At 22.7% G+C, this 22,570-nt stretch overlaps 1 protein-coding gene across 3 annotated transcripts in view; it reads right to left on the reverse strand.

Moving 5' to 3' along the window:
• LOC112591670 (gamma-aminobutyric acid type B receptor subunit 2-like) overlaps positions 1-22,157 on the reverse strand; it is a 47,865-nt gene extending 25,708 nt beyond the window's left edge. For 2 of the 3 annotated variants that reach the window (XM_025335552.1, XM_025335551.1), the window contains exons 1-5: positions 22,062-22,157; positions 18,269-18,406; positions 13,724-13,891; positions 2,476-2,651; positions 2,211-2,388 (exon numbers count right to left, since the gene is read on the reverse strand). In XM_025335552.1, coding sequence (XP_025191337.1) covers positions 2,211-2,388; positions 2,476-2,651; positions 13,724-13,891; positions 18,269-18,406; positions 22,062-22,121 — 720 coding nt within the window. In that variant the 5' untranslated portion in view covers positions 22,122-22,157. Of the gene's footprint in view, positions 1-2,210; positions 2,389-2,475; positions 2,652-13,723; positions 13,892-16,219; positions 16,387-18,268; positions 18,407-22,061 lie in introns of those variants that run through there. The other variant, XM_025335553.1, reaches the window with a different exon arrangement.
• Positions 22,158-22,570: the final 413 nt, after the last annotated feature.

Raw genomic sequence — 22,570 nt, forward strand, 5'->3', positions numbered from 1 at the left:
GTATGATTTATTATTAAATTATTAAATTTATAGCTCTGGAGAATAAAGATGATTTGTTTTCCATCATTAAAATTGTTCAAATATGTGATGAGGCTAAAAACATTAATTACCACTAGGTGATTAATTTAACGATATTCATTGAACAATACAAATCTATAATAATTATAGGTAATCAATGTCTATGTCTACAAAGAATGTAAATCCATGAGATAATATTTTAAAAACTACTGAAAATGCGATAATATTGACAATTATTTACGACCATGTGAGAATTCGAGTATACAAATTTAATTTATCCTATTTATGTAATTTAACTCTTAGCAATACGATATCGTATTTTTAATGTATTGTAATTGTATAGGTACTTGTTGATTTATATAAGATATAAATATATATAAATATGTATACATATATATATAAAATATTTATATTATATATATTTTTTAAATTAATTATAGCAAATTTTCAATTGAAGGATTTTATTTTAGGCTGATGCCTAATTTATAACAATAGATCAAAAAATAGGAATTAGGAAATATTACTTTAAAAAATATTAAACAGAATTTAGGTATAGTTATAAATAAAAAATAAAAATGTGATTAAAATTGGTAAGTCATATTATCTAAACTTATTATTTTTACATTAAGTGTTTACAAAACAAATTGATTTATCAATAGAAATTATCTGCATTTTACATAAAAATATATAAAAAAGTAATTCAAGTATAATTTAATGAAAATGTATCGTTTAAACGAGATTTTTTGGGTGATGTGAGCGAAATATTCTAGAGAAAATAACATGTCTGTTAAAGACGCCTTCACATCAGTCAAAGTCGTTATTTACATTGTTAAAACTACACTAAAGAAAAAGGGTGGCGATCGTTGTTTTAAGGGCTACGAAGTAAATAATTTCCACGGTCATTAGCATCGCATTCGCTTTAGTCGTCGCCTGAAAGAAGGCCAACTTTTTTTCCTTCTTAATAGTTTCTTGCCCTATCCGCCCAGCATCTTGGTTTCCCTCTGTAGAAGAAGTAAATTATTTTATTTTTATTTTTTCATTTCATTTCCTGGGAAACGTAAGTAACAAAGCCGCTACTATACCCATGACGACAGAGGTGGTGTTGGACGATTGTTGGTTATAGTACAGTGCAGAGGAGTTAATTACACGGAAAATTCTAAAAACGCGATAAGACATTTTTTGTCGTTATATCTATTTTACATCAGAAGTCACAACGGTTTTGTTGTCTCTGTCGTTTATATTTATCACAATGACTTAAAAAAATATTTTTTTTATTTTCACAGATTCAAAGGGTATATGGATGCAATAATACTCAAACATACACTATTAAAATTAAAGTTGTTTTTATTGTATTAAAGATATATATAGCATTAAACCGTTGGTGTTTAATTTTTATTTATTCAAGGTTCCAAAAAAAAAATAAAAAAATCTTAAGCGATTGGAAAGTTGTTATTACATTACTGAAAAATACTCAGATAAATAATAATAAACGGGGTCTAAAATGTTAGCTAATTTTAAGCTACATAATGTTTTATTCAATAACCTAACAAATAGCTTTTCTAAAATATTTTGCATTTAAATATCGAATATTAAATTAATAGTTATTTTTTACTTTCATTATAATTAATTATAGTACCTAATGGGAGAACTAACATTTTTGATGAACTCAAAATGCTTATTTAAAAATAAAAATCATTATAAATATTGTTCAATATTTAATTTAATTAATAAACATCAAAGTTATAAGAAAAAGTATTTTGCTTTAGATTATAATATAAAACATATAGGTTGAAATTAAAAAAAATCAAAAGTTGATGATAGTGATTTAATTTACAATACACGTTTATAAACAGAAGTTTTAAAAAAATATTATCATTTATTCGCAATAATTAATGTTTGATATTAATTTAATAACTATCCTTTTATAGTGTAATAAAACTTAAATAACTATAGTAATAATATTACTATAATGTTTTATGTCGGTTTTTTCTCAAATTGTATACACATCCCATAAAATATTATTTAGATTACCTAATAATTGAAATTGAAATTGGTTTTTATGAAAATAAAGGTAAATTTTGTATAGAAGTATTTTAAAAACTATTATGATAATTAATGATTAAAAAAAATATTTTACAGATTATAAGTAATTACCGTCCGTGATTAACAAAGATAATAAACACATTACTCACTATTCCGGACACAGTGATTTCCCCTGTAGTGGATAGAGGCAGGTAATCTGTAAGTATGCATCCGTCCAGTGCCGCACTCAAATGTTTCACAGGACAAGGCGCTCTCATTTCATTCCACCAAGTTGGACCATAAGTACCCATTATAAGCCATTGGTATTTGCCACCAACCATACCGACCCTGAATTAGCGGAGGTTTAATTAATTGAGAAACATTTGAAAAGTCAATGAATTTTCAGTAGTTTTAATAAATCATGTATTATTATACCTGTAGGCTTCACAAAATACTTTTCTCGCCCAAGTTTCATTGAAATTACCCAAAATTATACGAATATCTTTTTCTTGAAGTTTTTTGATCGGCAGAGATACATCACCAGCTATGTTTTGCGTGTCATCTACAACAAAATTGTCTTTCTCCAGCATAGCAACTAGTTGGTTGTGTGCCTGTAAAAATTGTTAAAATAAGATAGATATAAAAAAAAAAAAAAAAAAAACAACAATTAAATTTAAACAATTATTGTTCTAAACATTTTATTTCAGTAGCCTTAATATTTTCCTTTTCATTTTAATAAGTAGAAATAATTAAAAATAACTGTTTAAACATAATAATCAGAGTATTTTAATATTGAACTTTTAATTTATGATTCATAGCATATTGTCATACTATGATCCACGAATATGTAAAACACTCGTGGTTCAATAATAAACATTCATCAATTTAAAATATCCTAACATAGTCTTACATTTTTGACTCTACGTCACAGTAAAAATTTGTTTAATATGATAGAATTCTAAAATTAAGATTAAAAATCTATGTATGTATTATTAATTAATTGTATACAAAATAAGATACGATTTTGAGACATAGTGTTCAAAATATTCAAATAATGTAACTTATATATAGAGGTGGATTTAAGACACTGTAAATTATGCAGCCACATTGGGTGGAAAAACTGTGTCGAATATTTATTTTGTTTTTATGTAATAAATACATCATTTATTTCAATTATTTTAATATTTCAAAATTTTGAACGGTTTATTTTTAGCAAACTAATACTTATTTTTTCTCAGGAAGTCATTGATGATGGCGATAATTATAGCTTATCTGATTGTTTATAGAATATATAGATACTAAGATACAATACTATACGTTATATAAACGTTTGATTTGTTGGGTTGATATCAGTACGATATTTTCTGTTTAATACTGAATTGTCTGTCCACCGATAAGTATACACGTACATGCGAATTATTTAGAGCATTGGTTCCCAACCTCTTCTATTCTTCGCCCTCTTTGTAGATTTTCAAAAATCTCGCTCCCCCCTTCTATAAATTAAAAAAAATCAATCACTTTTTTTTCGTGTGCTTTACAAATAAACTATACAATATTCGGAATGTCTATTTTTTTGTTGATGGTAATTTATCGGTTATCCGTTATTGATACCCGATAACGGATAAAAGGAATCAGTCAATTACTTTTATTTTCTGTACGTTTTAAAATAAAAATTTTTTTCGTAGTAATTTTTTAAGCCTCTCCAGAAACGTGTACACGCTCCCCAAGGAGGGCACGCCCTTCCAGTTTGAGAACCAGTGATTTAGAGAGATTACTGATGAGTAACTAACAATAGTGGCATTTACTAGTTTTTAGTGAGCATATTGATATTATAGAATATAATAGACTAAAATATAATTTAATATTTATTTTAATTTTACGCAATACATTAGGTATACGAACAGATAAAAGTTAGATAGATCTTAATAAAAACAACATTCAAAAGAAAAAACTAATAAGTTAATTAATGTTGTGGTAAATTTTATTTGGTATAGGGTGGAACATTTTTAAATCCATCCATGCTTGTATACAAAGTATTTTTTAATCATTATCATTTATTACAATATGGTTCTTCTGAGATTTTTTTATTACAATAGGTTTAATAATATTCTATTTAAAGTAGCTTTTAATTACGGAATCAATCAGAATTATTTAATAACTGAAAAAATATCGACTATAATTTGTTAAATGAAGTTTTTCATTTACAATGCACCGAAAATTATTTAATAATAAAAACATAATTATTTTATTTATGATAAAAATCAAGAAATATTATTATTTTTATCATCCAAGAGAATAATAGTTTATAAAACGGCTTATAATAAAATTAACTGTTTTATATAGGTATAATAACATTTATATAAGACATAATACATAGAGGAATCGATATTTATAGGTATTTTATTAATGTAAGTACTAAAATCATTTATAGTCTGAGAAACTACCGTTTAAATATTTTATTTTTGAATAGCAATATCTATTTTGAACACTATATTCGGATAAGCCTAATTTTTTAAAGTAATTTTGATGTATCAACTAGGGTTTTAAATTAAAAATTGACTGAATAAAAGTCAATTAATTTTTAAATAAATAAATACATTTTTATGATTAATTTAAGTGTATAAAATCATTTATAATTATTTATTATTGGTTAATTTTTGAATGTTTTTACGTATTTTTTTTTTTTTATACTTGTATTAAATATAAGACTCATTCAATGACCAGCAAGATCTTCAGATATTACTTCATTTGATTTTTTTTTATAGGGAATTTAGAAAGAATATTTTATAAAGATCCATCAGTCAGTCTTGCAAATTTAAAAAACAAAATCGTGGTTGTGTGTATTATGTAATAACATAACTGAAAGTCAAATAATGTCAGCAACCAATATAGGATGTCTACAACGATTTCAATTATGCGTAGAAAATAATGAAGGAAACTTTGAACAATTTCTTTAATAAATTGTTTAGTTATAAAATAACTGTTAAAAATTATATTTAATAAACAAATGTACGATATGTATGTATACCTTATTTACATTATGTAAATCTTAGTATAACACGTGAAAAAAAAAAATACGTAAAAATATTCAAAAATTAACTAATAATAAATAATTAAAAATGATTTTAAATGCAATTAAATTAAATATAAAAATGTATTTATTTATTAAAAAGCAAATGGCTTTTATTCAGTCAATTTTTAATTTAGAGTCATAGTTGATAGGTACATCAAAATTACTTAGAAGAATTAGGCCTATCCGAATATAGTGTTTAAAATAGGTGTTGCTATTCAAAAATAAAAATAATATTTTTATTGGGCATTTGTATATTGAAATGATAAAAATTTTGAAATTTATTTATAAATGTATATTTATATACCACTAAATTGTAAAAAAAAATTAAATTTATTCCAATTTAATCCGGTCGAGAAATTTAAAGTTTCCTAAATTGGCAAACACACAATACATGATAACAGACATAATGAAAATTTAAATTTTTTATATTTTAATTTTTAAATTTTGTTAGTTATTAATATAACTAACTTCATAAGTTTTTCGTAAAAGAATTAAAAAATATGGAAAATAAAAATTCAGTTATTTCTTATGCATAAAAAGAAATAAGTATTTAAATTTCAAATATTGTATATATTGGATATTCAAACATGCAATAACGATTTATCCTCAAACAGTGTTTGTTATTTTATTATTATCTAAAAAATATTACTAAAAATATAATTTACTATTTTCTCCAGAAAAAAAAAAATTCCCTTAAGTGAGTAGCTCCATTGGGAGCCCTCCTACATCATGCCTTTTTCACGATATGTAAACCATCTACATCATTAATACTTTTTGTGCAAAATTTTGTATAGTTGTATATTTTCTTTTACCTAATAAAAAAAAAAAATAAAAAAAAAAATATAAAATATATAATTTATATGAAGAATGAAAATCCCTAAATATTTATATCAATTTTGAACACGTATATTATAATTCACTATATACTAAGAAACTTTCAAAGTATTTAGATTAATTTTAAACTATTTATACCACTAACCTATTTTTACCCTTCCGTGGTTCGTTAATATTGACATAATATAAATTATTTAAACTGAATAACAACAAGTAATTTTATATGAAATATTATAATAACTACTATAAATATGTGATCTATTTTTGGTATAAATTAGTTCAACCTATAGTGGTATTATTAGAAAAATAAATTACTTATAGTAATTTTAACATAGGTGTTATAAAATATTATTAAAAATTGGGACTACATACCGTCACTATTTATAATTAACTTTGCTTACAATGATTTAATCTAGAATTCAAATTACAGTGACTTATTCTATGACTATATACGCAAAACCTTTTATACAGCAAAGCAAATTCTCTGATTTTTTGAATAAATAATATTTTTAGAATTAAAAAATTAAAAAAATGAATTGTACTTTGTTAAATCTTAAAAAAAAACAAAAATGGTGCTTATTAATAAAATTACTGTGTTATGTACTATATAAATTATAGTTATTACTTTATAGTTATTAACTACGTCAAATTTGGTTTCAACGTAATTGCCATTAATTATTCAATTAACAGTTTTCTATAATTCAATTAAATTATTTTATCATATTTAAAAAGTCTTTAATATCTTTTCAATAAAAATTATACTTATTATGTATTTGTTTTTAACATTTCAGTGATATTGAAAATAACAAGATAAATACATGATTTAATTAATTTTTCGACAAAGTAGAGTTTATTAAAGAGATGAAAAGTGCATAAATTGACAATAAACAATAAAGTAGAAGAAACTCAAAAGAAATGTAAATTTGTAATCAATTACCATCATTATAATAATATGCTAGAACATGAAAGTAAAAAAAAATTCTCTAATTTTTTTTAACAAACACTGCACCTGAGACTAGTCATTATATTTAAGACTTGTGTTTTTTACGTATTTTTTTTAAAACATATATTATTTTAAAGCTAGAAGATAAAAAGGGAGGAAACTTCTTAACTGGTCGTTAGTTGGAAATTAGTTGTTTGAATAAATCATACCACGAAAACTTTTTACTGGCTTGCCAGAAAAAGTAAAAAGTAAAAAAAGTTGAAGTTATAATTATTATAATATTTATGTATAAATAGTAACTTAAATACTTAAGTATTTACTATTTAGTTACTATTAATTCAATTAATATTTAGGTCATATAAAATTAAATAAGTAAAATAAAAATGATATTATTTTAAAATTTGAAATATTTGTGAAATCAATTACCATGTAATTTTATATCTATTTATAAGAATTAAGTAAAAGTGTGATAAATAATTAAATATGAACTTAAGATATATTTTTTACTATATAATAAAGTTATAATTGTTTTTATTTATTTCTAGTAGTTGATTATGTTTAAATAATATGCATTTGTGTGGTCACATTTGTTACAAATTGAGAGAGAGATGAAAGTCGATTTATAAATAATATATAATATTATGTTAATGTTTATATACTTAATTAATAAGTTGAATCATTAATTTTTATTAAGTATTATAATAGATACTTTTGTAAGATTTAAAATTTAAGCTGGATACGGAAATAGGAGTACCGCAAACTTACACGAGATTTAATAAATGCATTATTACTGTGTGTATTAATATGTTACGAGAGCAAGCGGATATGTATACGAGTTAAAACGCCTTATTATTATATTGAAATATTATATGTAGGTTTAAAAAAAATGAAAATGTTTGAATTATTATTCATTAGTTAAGAGTGGAGTAGGGATACTTTTTAATTAAAAATATAATTAATTAATGGTATAACCTATATATTTTGTCGTTTTATGTTTACAGTTTACTTTTTTAATATTGTGCTTTAATTTAGGTAAATGAAAATTTATGATTGCTTGGTTAATATTTTTTTAGAAAGTTTAAAAAATTGTGATACAAATATGTAATACATTTCTAAAACTAATTTAGAAAGTTCCATAAGGCTAAAATTAATAAAATTGTATTATTCACATATTAAAATTAATTTTTATGAAACTTATAACTTAGATTTAGTGTATAAATAAGTAAATCTTAACCTATATTGTAAAAACATCACGTTAAATTTATTTATCAAAGGTTAAATTGATTTAAAATGCGAAGTTTTAAGTTTTATTTAAATGTTCATATTGATTTTTATTATTGCACCGATTTTCATCTCAAATTTTTTTAAATGATTGTATTTATTTTTTTATTTTAAAATATGTTTTCATTTAAAAATTAAGGTCAACCAAATGAGGTAAATTTTAATTAATTCTTACTCACGGAAAAAAAATAGTTTAAATGAAAAAATTTTAATATAAAATATTAGTTTGATAAATAGTTATTATGAGTTGTATAGTTATAGTTATATAATTGTTTGAGTACATTTTATTACAAAGCATAAAGTCAATATGATGAATGATGATAATTATTTGTGTTAACACAGATAGTTTCTTTGACAATTTGTCTTGATTCTAAATTCAACTATTATTCCCTATCCGGATATACTTGAGAGTGAACATGTTGAATACTTTTTATTTCAAATACTACTAATATTATTATTTACTAAATATACCAGTATATCCTATAATTAATACTTAACTTATCATCAAGAAATTTTTCAATAATAAGAGACTAGACACGGCTTAATAACAAATTGAATCATAAAACAGTTACTGTAAGAATCAATTATTATACATCCTACATACATCTTTATGACTACATTTCTATCCTCCGTTTATTTTACAACCATCATTATTGGAAACACTGTTATTATCTTTATTCATAATTCAGACGAATTTCTAAATCTCCTTTTGTCCTATTGAATAATTACTCTACTTCCTTATTTTTCAAAAACTCTTCGTTTAATTCTATGATTTTAATAATTTGTTTCAATTCTTCCAACCAATTAGCTTACGTTCATTAACTAAAGGTCTGTAGTAGTGTATGTCACGAAATCACAATCTTCATAATGACCTAAGAATTTCTACACTCTAATTGGTCTTGTTCACCATAAAAAATTCAACTTGGCACTAAAGATACTAAATCCATAAGTATATAATTTTTAATTTTTAACTTTCCCAGATAATTCTGCACAACGTATACAACGAAGATATTGTAAACGTGATCTCCAAAAAAAAAAATATATATATATATATTATATAGTATAAAGACCAACACACACTATTATAGTGTCACTTCCATCATGTCATCTAATTGTTTTTGGTGATTTTGTGATTTCACACTAAATTTATATAATAAAATATAAAATTATATAATATTTAATTAACTATTTTGTGAATAGGTACTGCACCAATTTTTAAACAAATAAATAAAGTTATTATAGAATATGAATAAGTGAAGATTAGAATAATATTGTGTTTCTTGGTTTTAAAATTATTTAATATGTTTAAGGTGATATATTTTAATTGAAGACAGAGTAGAAGTATTTTTTTTTTAACAGTGCTGTTTTGTTTAATTAAAATCAGTAAAGTGTCACGTTTTTTAATTAATTTCAAAATGTTCACTTTTGTAGAGTTAAAAAAATAAGGTAGACTTTCCAGTATTTTGTTAAAATGTCACCACTAATTAAAATTGACAACAATTGATACGATATTATAAAGAATTCTTGTAAAATATTATATAATAAATTAATATTTTAGTATTTCATTTTTATAACAAGAACAATATTAAATATTTATCAAATATTTGTATTCAATATTTACTAACGTTGCTAAACATTTTATTTGTATACTATTTAAACCAAACTAAAAAAAAAAACATTTTATTAAATTCTTATAAGAAAGGTAATATATATATCAAATTTACAGTGATATTATTTTTTTTAATTTCTTTTTTGTTAAAATAAGCGTTATTGCAAAAATTTTTATTTTTAGAATATATGTATTTTGTATACGACAAAATTTATAGTATGTTTTCTTGGGTAATCCTTTTGACATGAATAATCATGGTAGATTAATCTGTTAAGATACGATATTTTACGAAGGAAACTAATAAATACATTGCATTATTGTAAATGTTATTTGATTTTAGGCTACTACTGCTGTCGGTCTTACATACCAAAGAATAGCTATTGACGAGATTGTAACGTCATATGAAAATAACATGATGTGATGTATGACAGCATATTTAAATACGTGAACATTTTAGGAACTATCAGATTATTAATTAAGTATATTAAATTATTATTATATTGGAATTTTGTTTATACGATTAATGCTGTCATTCTCATAATGTATACATCACTCTGTCATTGTATCAGTTGTAATTAAAACTAATAACCTATTTACGTGCGTTTATACTAGTATATTAAGAACAAAATAAATATTTAAATTTATGTCATAATACCAATAAAATTATAATTGAATATATTCGACGCTTGTTCTTTATTTAGTTTAATATTAAATTAATTATAAGTATTTATATTTGAAAAAGTATCTTAGGGTTTATTAGAATTGATAGTTCGGTAATTTTACAATGCATTATTTTATTAATAATGCGCAATTTAAAATTAAATTACACTTTTGTTTTAACTTTATACTTTTATATGAAAATTGTTTCTATGCTTTATTCTTATTATAAATTATGATCCAATTTTCAAAGTAGATTGCAAAGAGTTATATGATATGTAAGTACCTAAATATTGATGTTCAAACTAATTTTATTTTAATTGATTAGGAGAAAGAATAAAAATTGAATTATAAAAACTTAATTACTAAATTAATTGATAATTTAAAATTGTTATTAATTAAATGCATTTTTCTCTAACAGTTTTACAGAGTTACCATTGATGTTGAATTATAAAGCTTTAATGTAAATTAAGTTTAAAAAATAAATAAATAGTTTATAGACGTATAAACAGACAGATATATTACATATTATTATATTATATTTTTTAATTTATTAAAAATCTACGATTGGAGAAATATATACTATTTTCATTAATTATAGGGTATACAAAAACAAAATGGAAAATTTATAAGAAGATAGAGATGGGAAGTGAAATCTAGAATGTTAGTCTTATAAAATATTTTATTATAGTTATAGCATGATGTAATAGTCAATTCTAAATATGAGATTGTTATCAATATATAAGGTTCAAATAGTTGATGAAATAAACAGGGAAGTAACAAAAAAACTACCACTTACATAAATATTGTTATATTTTTCAATTTTTATAATAGGCTTGCATCTTGTTTTTGTTTTTTCAATTAAATTCTCACCAGATTTTCAATACTATTCTTTTATGGTTCTTTATTTACTGAATAATACAGTTTCCATTGTATTGTTTTTTAATTGATACAAAGCTAACTACTACACTACGTAAATTCATAAAATCTAAAATAGACTTTTCTAAAAAAAAATAATGATTGTAGAAATAAATTTTCTATTTTAATACGCACTTATTGAAGTGTTATAATATTCCTGATATTTTTTACAGTTAAAAGATAAAAATGTTCTGTTACTGATTGTTCTAATAACAAAACAGTCAACAAAAATAATATCTAAGCATCATAAGTGATGAATTTTATTTTTCTGGTTTTAATTATAAAGTGTTTTATTGATAATATATATTAAATAGACTTTAATATCTATAAAATATCAAAGCAAAATATTTTTATTTTTAGTTATCAATTCAAATATTTTTGTAAGTAATTATTTTAAAATGTATAATATACTCAATTTGTATTCATATTATGACATATTGTGAATACCAAATAAATAGTCTTACATTTTTTGATAAAAAAAAACCATCAAATTATCAAGTCATCAACGCATACATATCATACAAAATGATTCATCAAACATACTCATCTTTTTTTTTCTTTTTCAATAATATAAATAATGCAATTATTCAAAATCTGATTTTTGAAATTTTTAAATATATTTTAAAAACTAAGTTTTTAAATTTTTGTGATGTTTTATACTACTTTAGATTTATGCTGTAAATAAACAAGCTTCTGTTTTGCAAATGATAACTGCTTTCTACAATAAATTATTTAGTGAATAATTTTTCTGAACATTTGATGTTTTAAAATTAAAATTTTAATAATCAGTTTCTGAGTTTCTACCTATTTAATTTTGTATATACTAAAGATTGTCCATGACAATATGTTAAGTTGGTTAGGAAGATAATTTGAGAGCTATAATGGCGATTTGACAATTTTAGTAATTCATATAAGTCAATTAAAATGTATTAGTAATTAAAATTTGTAAAAATGGTTCAATTAAATATAATAAAAAATAAAACCTAGATTTAATATTAATTTATTTTATATTTCCGTAAACTCATCTTCAAGAGCATTTATCTTAAGTGTAAACATTTTAATAATTGAGAAACTACTCATTTGAATTTTGAATTAGGCTCATGGACATGTATAAAAAATTTTCCGTGTATAATTCTCCTATAACTTTTAGTATGAATCAAGGGGTTTTATGAAAGATCCATTAAGTATTGTGTAATTTGTTTGCTAAGTCTTTATTAAAAGTGCAATAGTAAAGATACTGTTTTTGAAAGTATTATTATATATAGTAGGTACTAAGTAAGTATACAATAAATTAAATCTTCTTGAGCATGTTATGTATTTTACAATAAAATTCTAATGATATTTAAGAATATTGATTTTTAGGCTTATATATAATACACAGGGAACAACAACGCAATTAATATTGATACCTATTTTAGTAACAATCATAAAAATATTAAATCAAGGCTATCATTATTTTGTATATCTAAACATTCTATAGTATAAAACTTAAATGAAAGCAATGTGTCAATTTATTTTTATTTTTTTAAGAGTTAAATATAGGCAATTTACATAATAATCTGTATAATAACGACTAAGTTCTAATTGTAATGCATCGCCTTATTGTAAAAGTGTAAAGCTACACATGTTCAAGTCAGGTATAATTTACACACTTATTAAATATTCATATTTGATAGCCAAGTGGTTATTCGTTAAGTATACTGAATTTATAGTGCTCACTTCTTTACATTATTAGATAGGTTTCAAATTACCTATACAATTTTTTAAATCAATAATTTCTATTGAAAGAGAGAAAAAAAAATATGTATTGTAATTTAAAAAAAGTATCAAGTAAGATTTAATTTAAAATCTATTGATATGTTTATTTAAACTCGGAACCTGATTAATCAAACAGAGAGCCAAGTGCACAATTTGAGTTGAATTCCCACTCAGTTCAAGTTCAATAGTTTGGAATACTCTGTAAATAACGATATTTTTCTCTTTTCAAATAATCTTCATTGATATCTTTAATATACATTACTGCTATGTATATAGTTTTTTTGTATTACTTAGTTATACCATAGATTTAATATACTAGTATATTAATTTTATATTTTTTTTATTGAAAAAAAAAAACTAATATAGATTATAGAATTTAACTTTTTAATTATAATAATGTTATCGATGTGAAAATAGTTTTAAGGTACCTCTCTTAAGAGTTTTTGCTTAATTTTGTATATTTTTGTTCAAAATACTATCTATTAGAGTTTATTAATTAGACGATGTGAATGTTTTAATTTTAATGTAGTGTCTACTAAAATACGCTTATATTAATAATTGTAAAAATATTAATAAATACCTTCAAATATATGTGATATTTGAAACTTACCAACGCGTATCTTGGCTCGTTTTGGTAGATAGTGCCTACCCGTGTCCAATTGAAATGTCTCAGCAGTGCTAGTCGAGGAGCGTTAAATGCATTTTCACTTGGTACAACTCGAAAAAAATTTGGAAAATCTCTTTTGCTGAACATTGGATGGGTATCAGCATATGACAACTAAAAATTAAATCAATTAATAATTAAAAAAAAAAAAAAAAAAAAATAAGAAAAATATTAATTAATATATACATTTATTCATGCATGTATAAATAGAAAACTACTTATTCATATTATTTGTGTATGTATATGTAGATGCGTAGGCTTTATTGCAAAAGAGGGAGTGATACTGAAAAATATTTTAGAGGTCTTTAGGGAATTATCTTAAAATTATCAAAATTCTATTAATCCCCGAAAATCAATAGAATTATTCGTTAACTATTAATGTATGATCTAAATAGTTAATAAACCTTTTAATTGTGTATGAATAACTTCTTTTAAATTTATTAATAATTTAAGTTTAAACGTATAACCACTACAGCCATAACTTAAGTTTTTAAAATAAATTTTTAACCTTATTCATCTTTAACACATGATTTATGTATTTTATCAATCAAGATGTAGTTTATTTTACTTCGATAAATTCAATTTGGCGCGGTTCACGTGTATTTGTTATATTATTCTGGGGAAAAAAATGTACTGCTCACTATAAGGTTATTATCGATTGCTAATTAAACTAGTCTAAGTACCGTTTTCATTATTTTCATCATATACATTCATTGCCTATTTTAGGTAAGTATATCATCTTTTTTTCAACTTGTGAGTTTAAGTTTTCTAATACAATTTTTATGTTATATCCTATTAAATCATTGTGTGTTTTTTTCTAATTCATCATAGAACATATCATTTGAGATTTCTGTACCTCACTTTTATAAATAAATATACACATATCAATAAAATGTCAAATTTTTACCAGCTAGACAAATGTTAAAACTTGTTGTTATTTTAAATTTATCCATGAACACCCTCTTATTTAAAATAATGCGTAGTTATAAATTATTTTAATTTCTTTGTTTAATATTTAGATATACATAAAATATTTCAAATAATAGTTTTTTTTTTTAAATTTTAGTTAATTAACTTCTGATGTTTTTTTTATATTTAACTACTTATCTATTTGTTTATTTTTACCTAATACATTTTATGCATTTTGTTTAATTTTTTTAACTTTATTTTGATATCATATATAAATAATATGTATAGAATTTCACTACATTTTTTGTTAAAGCTCCACAGTGCGTTAATTCTATTACATAAATGAAAAGTGTATATCATATAAAAATCTATCTTTATTGAAAAATTAATATTGTAAATAAATATAAATGTATTTCATTTAATCTAAAATAAAATAAATATTTATTGATTTTTTTTTGTTTATCGTAAAATTTTAAAGTATTATTCAAGTTTCCTATATAAAATATAAAATTCATTCCAATTATTAGATTTTATGTTTTTTTAAATATACGTATTACAGTTATCTTATGTTAGATATTTAAATTTGGTATTTAGTAGCTTATTAGGACCATAATATTCAGGAATACTCCGTCACAAAGTTTTCTTTTCGCAAGAAGTTTATAAATGTCAAGAGATTTACGTTTATACTATTCTTTAAAAATCCCAACTAAGACGATTTGTCAATAAATAAGCTTTAAATCTAAGGTCTACCAGTATAAAGTAAATTTGAATTGAGGGAAACATTTAATAAAATATCGATTGTCATAGAATAAATAATGATTGTTACTATCATTAACTTTAGTTTTTAAATTTAAATATGTAATACTTTGATTATGATGGGCATTATCTATACAATTACTGTATAATATAATTTGAATTTAAACAAAAAAAAAACTGTACATTGGTATTATAGTTATGTGCATTGTATGTAGGTGAACCATTTTCATCTATAACTATTTCGACTGTTCATAGATTATATTTATTTATAAATTTGATTGAGTATAATACGATTCTATATTGTAAAATAATACGAAGGTTTTGTATAATAAATATAAAATTATGTAAATTATTGTAATATAAAAATAAATTATAAATATACATATTGTACTGAGGAGAATGAGTTGTTTATAAAACATTTTTTTATTCTTTGAGCATTGAATCAATGACTAATAATGCTGACAAATATATTTATATATTTACAAAAAAATAAATATTTGTTCAGAATTTACTGAACATTTCAGAATACAAAAAGCTTATTGTAATTTAATGTAAATAAAAAAATATGAACTTTTTAAGCATGTTTATAAAATTCTTTTATCATGTTTAGTTTACATGGACAAACATTTATCAACAAAATAAATATTTTAATCGATTGTAACTATAGTTTTAAAATTATTGCTATATAAAAAATTTCTGGCATGCATAATTTCTTTGAAGAAATGTTAGCATACCAAGAAGAAAAGATATAAAATAAGATACAAAATGGCTGTATACCTTTTCACAAAACATCAGATCTTGTAATAAAGATGTTGATTATTGATAATTAATTGGTGTTTTAATTGATATATTTTAGTTTAATAAATTAATATTTCACTTATATGTGCGAGTTGAGTCGTCAAATATTAATACAGAAAGTGTTCCCGCTCACACAAGCAGGATAACAATAACCAAACTGGTTATTGTTTGTATTATAATATTATTAAATTATTATTATTATTATTATGAATTTGTTTGCGGTCATTGTGTCAATGCCGCCAGATGTACGGTGTTTTTCTTGAATTTTTTCTGGTTGTGTGTGTGGCACTGGGGTTTTGTTCCTATGTTCACTTTTTTATTTTAAAGTTTTGTTCGTTATGGTGCTCGGTCTTGCCACTTTTTTATTCCCTTTTTGATTCGTCTTTTTCGGTGCGGTCGAAAACGTTTTGTCGTTACTCATTGCTGTCAGTTTTGTTTGCAGCCATTTTGGTTTTTTTTGGTTTTTTCTGTATTAGTTTTTTTTACACGTGTTGGTCATTTTTCCGGTGAACGTCGATTGGTTTTGGTATGTATCGTTCGGTTGCTTTCTGCTGGGCAATTTAATATCAATATTATATTTGCACTTAGCAGAAAGTTCTTTTGCATTCCATCGTCTTTGTTCGACTACTCGTGGTTATTGTTGCATGGTTTTGTCCATTTGCATTGCATTGTTGGTTACAGATTCTTTTCTTCTTTGTATGTTTAGCGGTAGCTATTAAGTGTGCCAGATTAACTTGTTATTTTTATTGTAATTAATTAAATTTATTAAACGGATCTGGGAACTGAATAGCACCATACTCATACCTAAGGTACGTGGTGCACCACATGGTTTGTTATTATAGTATATTAGTAACTTAATTTTTATTTATTATAATACTGTTATAAGGGCCGTTTGAGGCATAAAATATTATTATTATTATTATTATTATATGTGTTAAAATACCATTGAAGGCATAGATTCTATTATTATAATAGTGCCACATTTATTGTTTATTGCTATATGTATATATATATATTTGTTATTTATTACACTGTTTAATGTTTATATCTACTGGACCTTTGAGTCATCATTTTGTTTTTATTTTTCAAATATTATATTCTTTCATCATTATTTGTGTGATATTTTTTATTATTTAATTATACAGTCCACTAAATTACAATTGTCTGTTTTACAGTGCCAGATATAACATTTTTTTAACCCGAGGCAAAATATGAAATTGGCGCCCTTTTATACCAATAACCTTTTTTTTTCTTATTACATAATTAAACATTTGCGCCCCTTTATGACTAGTATTCGGGGCACATGCCACAGATTGCCTCCCTCTAGATCCGGTGCTGCTGTTTTATATTATTATTGGGTTACCTTAAATTATAGTAATATTTTATAATTAGGTAGCACCCCAACAGAAAGTATAATTGTAATTATAAGATTACCTTCTACCTTGCCTATACTTCGATAGAGTAAACTATTGTATAACTATTGTAGAGCAATATCACAAACTTAATGGAAATATTGAATTTTTAGTTTATTAGTACACTGCACTTATCACATATTAAAAAATAACAGTAATAACACAAGATATATATTTTTATATATCTGACAGACGATTAATATAAAGAGTTTTGCTACCCTTGAAATTTATACAGCACAAACTACGAGACTAATGAAATCATACTATCGTATATCTTTATTTTTTTTAAATTTTTTTTTTTTTTTTTTATTTGATTAGATTGATTTAAGTTTAGATAAAATTGAAAGTCATAGAGCTTTTAGTTGGTAACTTTTATTAATATTGCTATCTTTACGTTTATCGAGTATTAAAGTTTTTAAAATTAATATTTAGTTTAATTTTAGACATCCATTGTATATAATAAATATAAAAAATGTAAGTATATAAATAAAGTTATAAATTAGTCTACATTTTTGTCTAATGAAAATTTTTGAAATTTAAAAAGCAGGATAGTGGTTTTGGTAAGATTAAAATGATAGATGATTGTGTAGTGGGTTAAGTCAATAATATTATTTACCTGAGTTATTCTCCAATGTTTGGATGCTTTTGCAATTGGATCTGTCACTTGGGTACAGGCAGCGCCGAACAGCATTACTTTATGCGGTCCTTCGTGCATCATATCGAAAAATGCTTTCATACCCACTGCTGCGTTGCACTGAAATATAAAAACATATATATATATATATATATAAATAATTATATAGTTTTGAAAAAATACTAAAACAAAATAAATATTTGTCTAATACATTATTTTTATAAATATTATTTTAAATTTAATGCAAAACGTTTATAAAATATAATCGATAATGGTTTTTTTGTAGGCTGACTTGTTTTATGTTTTGAATTTTCTAAAAGGGGTTTTTATATAGATACTATACTAACACGAAAGGTATAAGAAGTAAAATAATCTATTAGCCTTTCAGCTTAAGTTAATATTTCTAAAATACATGACATACGTTAGACTCATTAGAGTAGATTTTTTGTTATAATTTATTAAGCGAGAAAAATGTTTTATAGTTAAAGTTGATTTAAATTGGTGTCAATTTTCAATTTAGTTCGACACATATTTAATTATAAACCATTTGTTAAAACCAAAAAATAAAATATCATGACGTAAATATTATTATATCATTTATATCATCATATTATGATATATATTCTTAAGATTTTATTTATAACGGTTTCAAAAATGCATGTGTTAAATGTATTTTGTGCAACAATTCTTGAAGATCATTTTAATAAAAAAATACCTCTGGAACATCACAAGAAATTTCTATTTTAAAATTAAGATAGAAGAATGTTAGAGGTCATAGTATAATACATAATGTAATAGAACAATATTTGAGACATAGTTTTGTTGTAATCTCTTTTATACCACATGTTTACTTTTATAATGAAATACAAAGAAAACAAACACGATATCCATTAAAAACCTATCAACATGTATAAAATAAACTTTCACCTATACGTGAACGAGAAAAATAATATTATGAATCATATCATATAAATTTAAATTTGTAAATAAAACTTGCTAAAAAATATCATAATTAATTTATTCCTTAAGTTAATGATAATGAGAGTTATTCATTAATTAAAAATAAATAGCATCTAACCTAATGTATAATATTAAGTTGAGTAAAAAAAGAGTTATAAGTATATATGAGTGTATATACAAGGTGATTCTTTTATCATTGAACACTCATTATTTCTTAATGTGTTGAATTTTTTCAATTTATTTTTCAAATTGTTTAGTTTTATGCTTTTCTAGAACTATAGAAAAAATTTATTTTTTTTCACGTTTATATTTATTACTTAATAGTGATCAACTTCTGATTTTGAAATGGCAATCTATATTTTAAATGTCATATAATAATAGGGCTATTTTTTATGAATTTTAACGTTATAATTATTTGTTTCAACTTAATCGTTAACGAGTTATAGTTGCTCAATGTTGGGTGGTTTAAAAGGTTTGAGGTTTTTATGTGTTTGTCTCACAGGTTATTACGGCTGTGAGGCATTGATTAAAATTTAAAACATAATTATTGTTTCATGTTTGTAAAGACCAGTAGTCAAATAATAAATTGTTATCGTTCGACCCAAGGTACCTAATCATATCTTTATAGTTTTGTATCTGCTAATACTTACAATACGAATACGGACTATGGACCTTTGTGGACTTTGGTAATGTTGTTAACTTCAAACTTTTAAGCACAAAATAATATAAAAGTATAAAACTCATTAGTAATTTACTCTTTACTTGTCATTACTCGTTTGACATTTAATATAATTCAAGTCGTTTTTTCTGTGATTGAAAATTTGAAAATAATTGAATTATTTCACTATTTTCATTACTAATGTAAACACTAAACACGTCATACGCTAACATTCATATTACAATTGAAACAATTATTATTCTGTAATCTGTAGTATAATATTGTTATACAAATTAAAATTATGACTATCTATGATAGGTAGCTATATGGTTTTTATGATGTACCTATTTTAGTTTACTATATTTTAATAAAACCTAAGTATCATCCGAATTGGTATTTCTCATGTGAATTAAATAAGTAGGTACCTAATTGGCGTATCATCGAGAATATTGCACAATTTGTTGGTAAGTTTTACTAATTTTTTAGCCTGCTATAGAAATTTTAATAAATAATAAATTTGAAACATTTTAATTACAGTTTTGTCAGTTCTATACAAATTTATATCGATTGACAATTATTGATTTGTTATGTAATATTCATAGTTTAATATAATTCATATAATTTATAACTTTTTAACAAGTTGCATCATAACTTCACAACTATTGGTTTCAGTTATTAATTCAGAATATATGTTGCATATTAAAATTCTGCATATTGATATTCTAAAATTATTACTATGTACCTAATCTGAATATTTTTGGACAGATGATTTAAAGAATATTCATACACCACAATTATTATTGTATTCGAAAAACTCGAGAACAATGAAAACTAAAATTTTTTAAATATTTTATTGTTTTTTATTTTTATAACATTAATTATGTGTGTATAAATATTTTTTATCTGTAACATTATTTAATTCTGTGGGCAAGTTATTAGGTTTTTACTTTCTTTCTTTTTTAGATAATGTAGTTCAAAAAAATGTAAAATAATCAAGTTTTCTTAACTACATTCCTGAAGAAAACTATAAACTATAAAAAAATAATGCGTAAAGAAAATTAAAAATGATAAAAAAAATGTTAGTTTCAAATATATTGTAATTTTAATATTTCATTGGTAAAATGTAATATCATTAGAACTTAATTCATACATTTTATGTATTTAATAATAATAATAATAATAATAATAAAATTATATTATGTATAAATGTTAAATAAATATTAAAAAAGAAACCTATCACGCGTGTATGATGATCACTAAGTAGTCGTTTAAATATATAATATGCCTAATTTTAAAATTAAATATTTAAAAAAGTATGTTTTTAAAGTTATATTGTATTACTTAGGAACATGCTAAATATTGACATTCTTTTAGTAAATGGTTGTTGTTGTAGCCTATTTATTGCTAAATATTAATTAGTTATTCTTATTACTAATAAATAAATATATTATTAGTGCCATTTTTAAAAGTTATTAATGTTTTAAGTCTGGGGTTAATGGAGGATTTGTTCTTCTTTTTTGAATACAATATGTTTATCATTACTCATTTTTTGCATGATTGCAAAACGAAAATGTTGATTAATCTGTGTCATCAAATTTGAATAGATTTTTCATAATTCCAGACTTTAAATTAATATCGATATTTTATAGTGATTCCTAATAATATAAAATTAAATAAAGTAAAGGATTTATTTGTGACTAAGGGTGCGGCTTTAATGCAAACAATTATAGGATATGACATATGAACATATTTTTGCATCAACAATAAATTTATTGTTAGTAAATAATTTATTAATTCACATAAATACTTTAAAAATTATATTGAGTATTTAAAGGTGTATTTATTATAGAATAATTGAAATGTAATTATAAGGAGTTATAAATTTATAATTTTATTGTATAACTGAGTTAAGTTAAAATTATTTTATTTAATATTTATAAAATATTAAACTTGTATCCAATAGATATTGTAACTATCAATAAAATGTAGAACTTGCATTAAATTTTATTCAAATACATATATGACAAGATTATAATATTAACTATAGAGATAGATGTTTTATTCATTATAGAAACAGAATCTATGTATTAGAAAATATTTATCATTTATATTTAATCAAAATTATTTTAAATGTAGAAAAAAAAATAAATTACGTACAAATCGGGCACATATGACTTTAACACGTTGACTGCCATGAGATCTTATATGAGATCTCATCAAAATTGTCCTGACCGCCACAGCTGGTTTTGTAGGTTTACTAAAAAAAATTTAAGGAAAAAAAATTGTCTGATTTCATTCAAAATTTGTACCTATATTTAAAATTGTTCTGTTTAAATGTTCCTTTTGGTTTAACTTAATTATAAACTGAGATCTCAAATTAAATCTCATGGCCGTAGGATGTCACTACTATAAAAATTAATGTTTTGACCATTACCGTGAGATCTCAATCTAAATCTCACTTTGAATAAGTACTTCAATTGAGGTTAAATCTACTCAACTAAACTTAAATCTGAAATAGGTATTTATTTATTGCATCAAATACATTATTTGAGTTATAAAGGAATTATATAAAAACAATGTGCATTTAATTTATGTTGCCTTTATTCATATAAATTGCATAATTATAACAAAACATTTATATGATAACAATATAGTTATATGAAAAA

The sequence above is a fragment of the Melanaphis sacchari genome, unplaced genomic scaffold (assembly GCF_002803265.2).
Source record: "Melanaphis sacchari strain LSU unplaced genomic scaffold, SCAv2.0 Contig141_pilon_pilon, whole genome shotgun sequence".
Classification (NCBI taxonomy): Eukaryota; Metazoa; Arthropoda; class Insecta; order Hemiptera; family Aphididae; genus Melanaphis; species Melanaphis sacchari.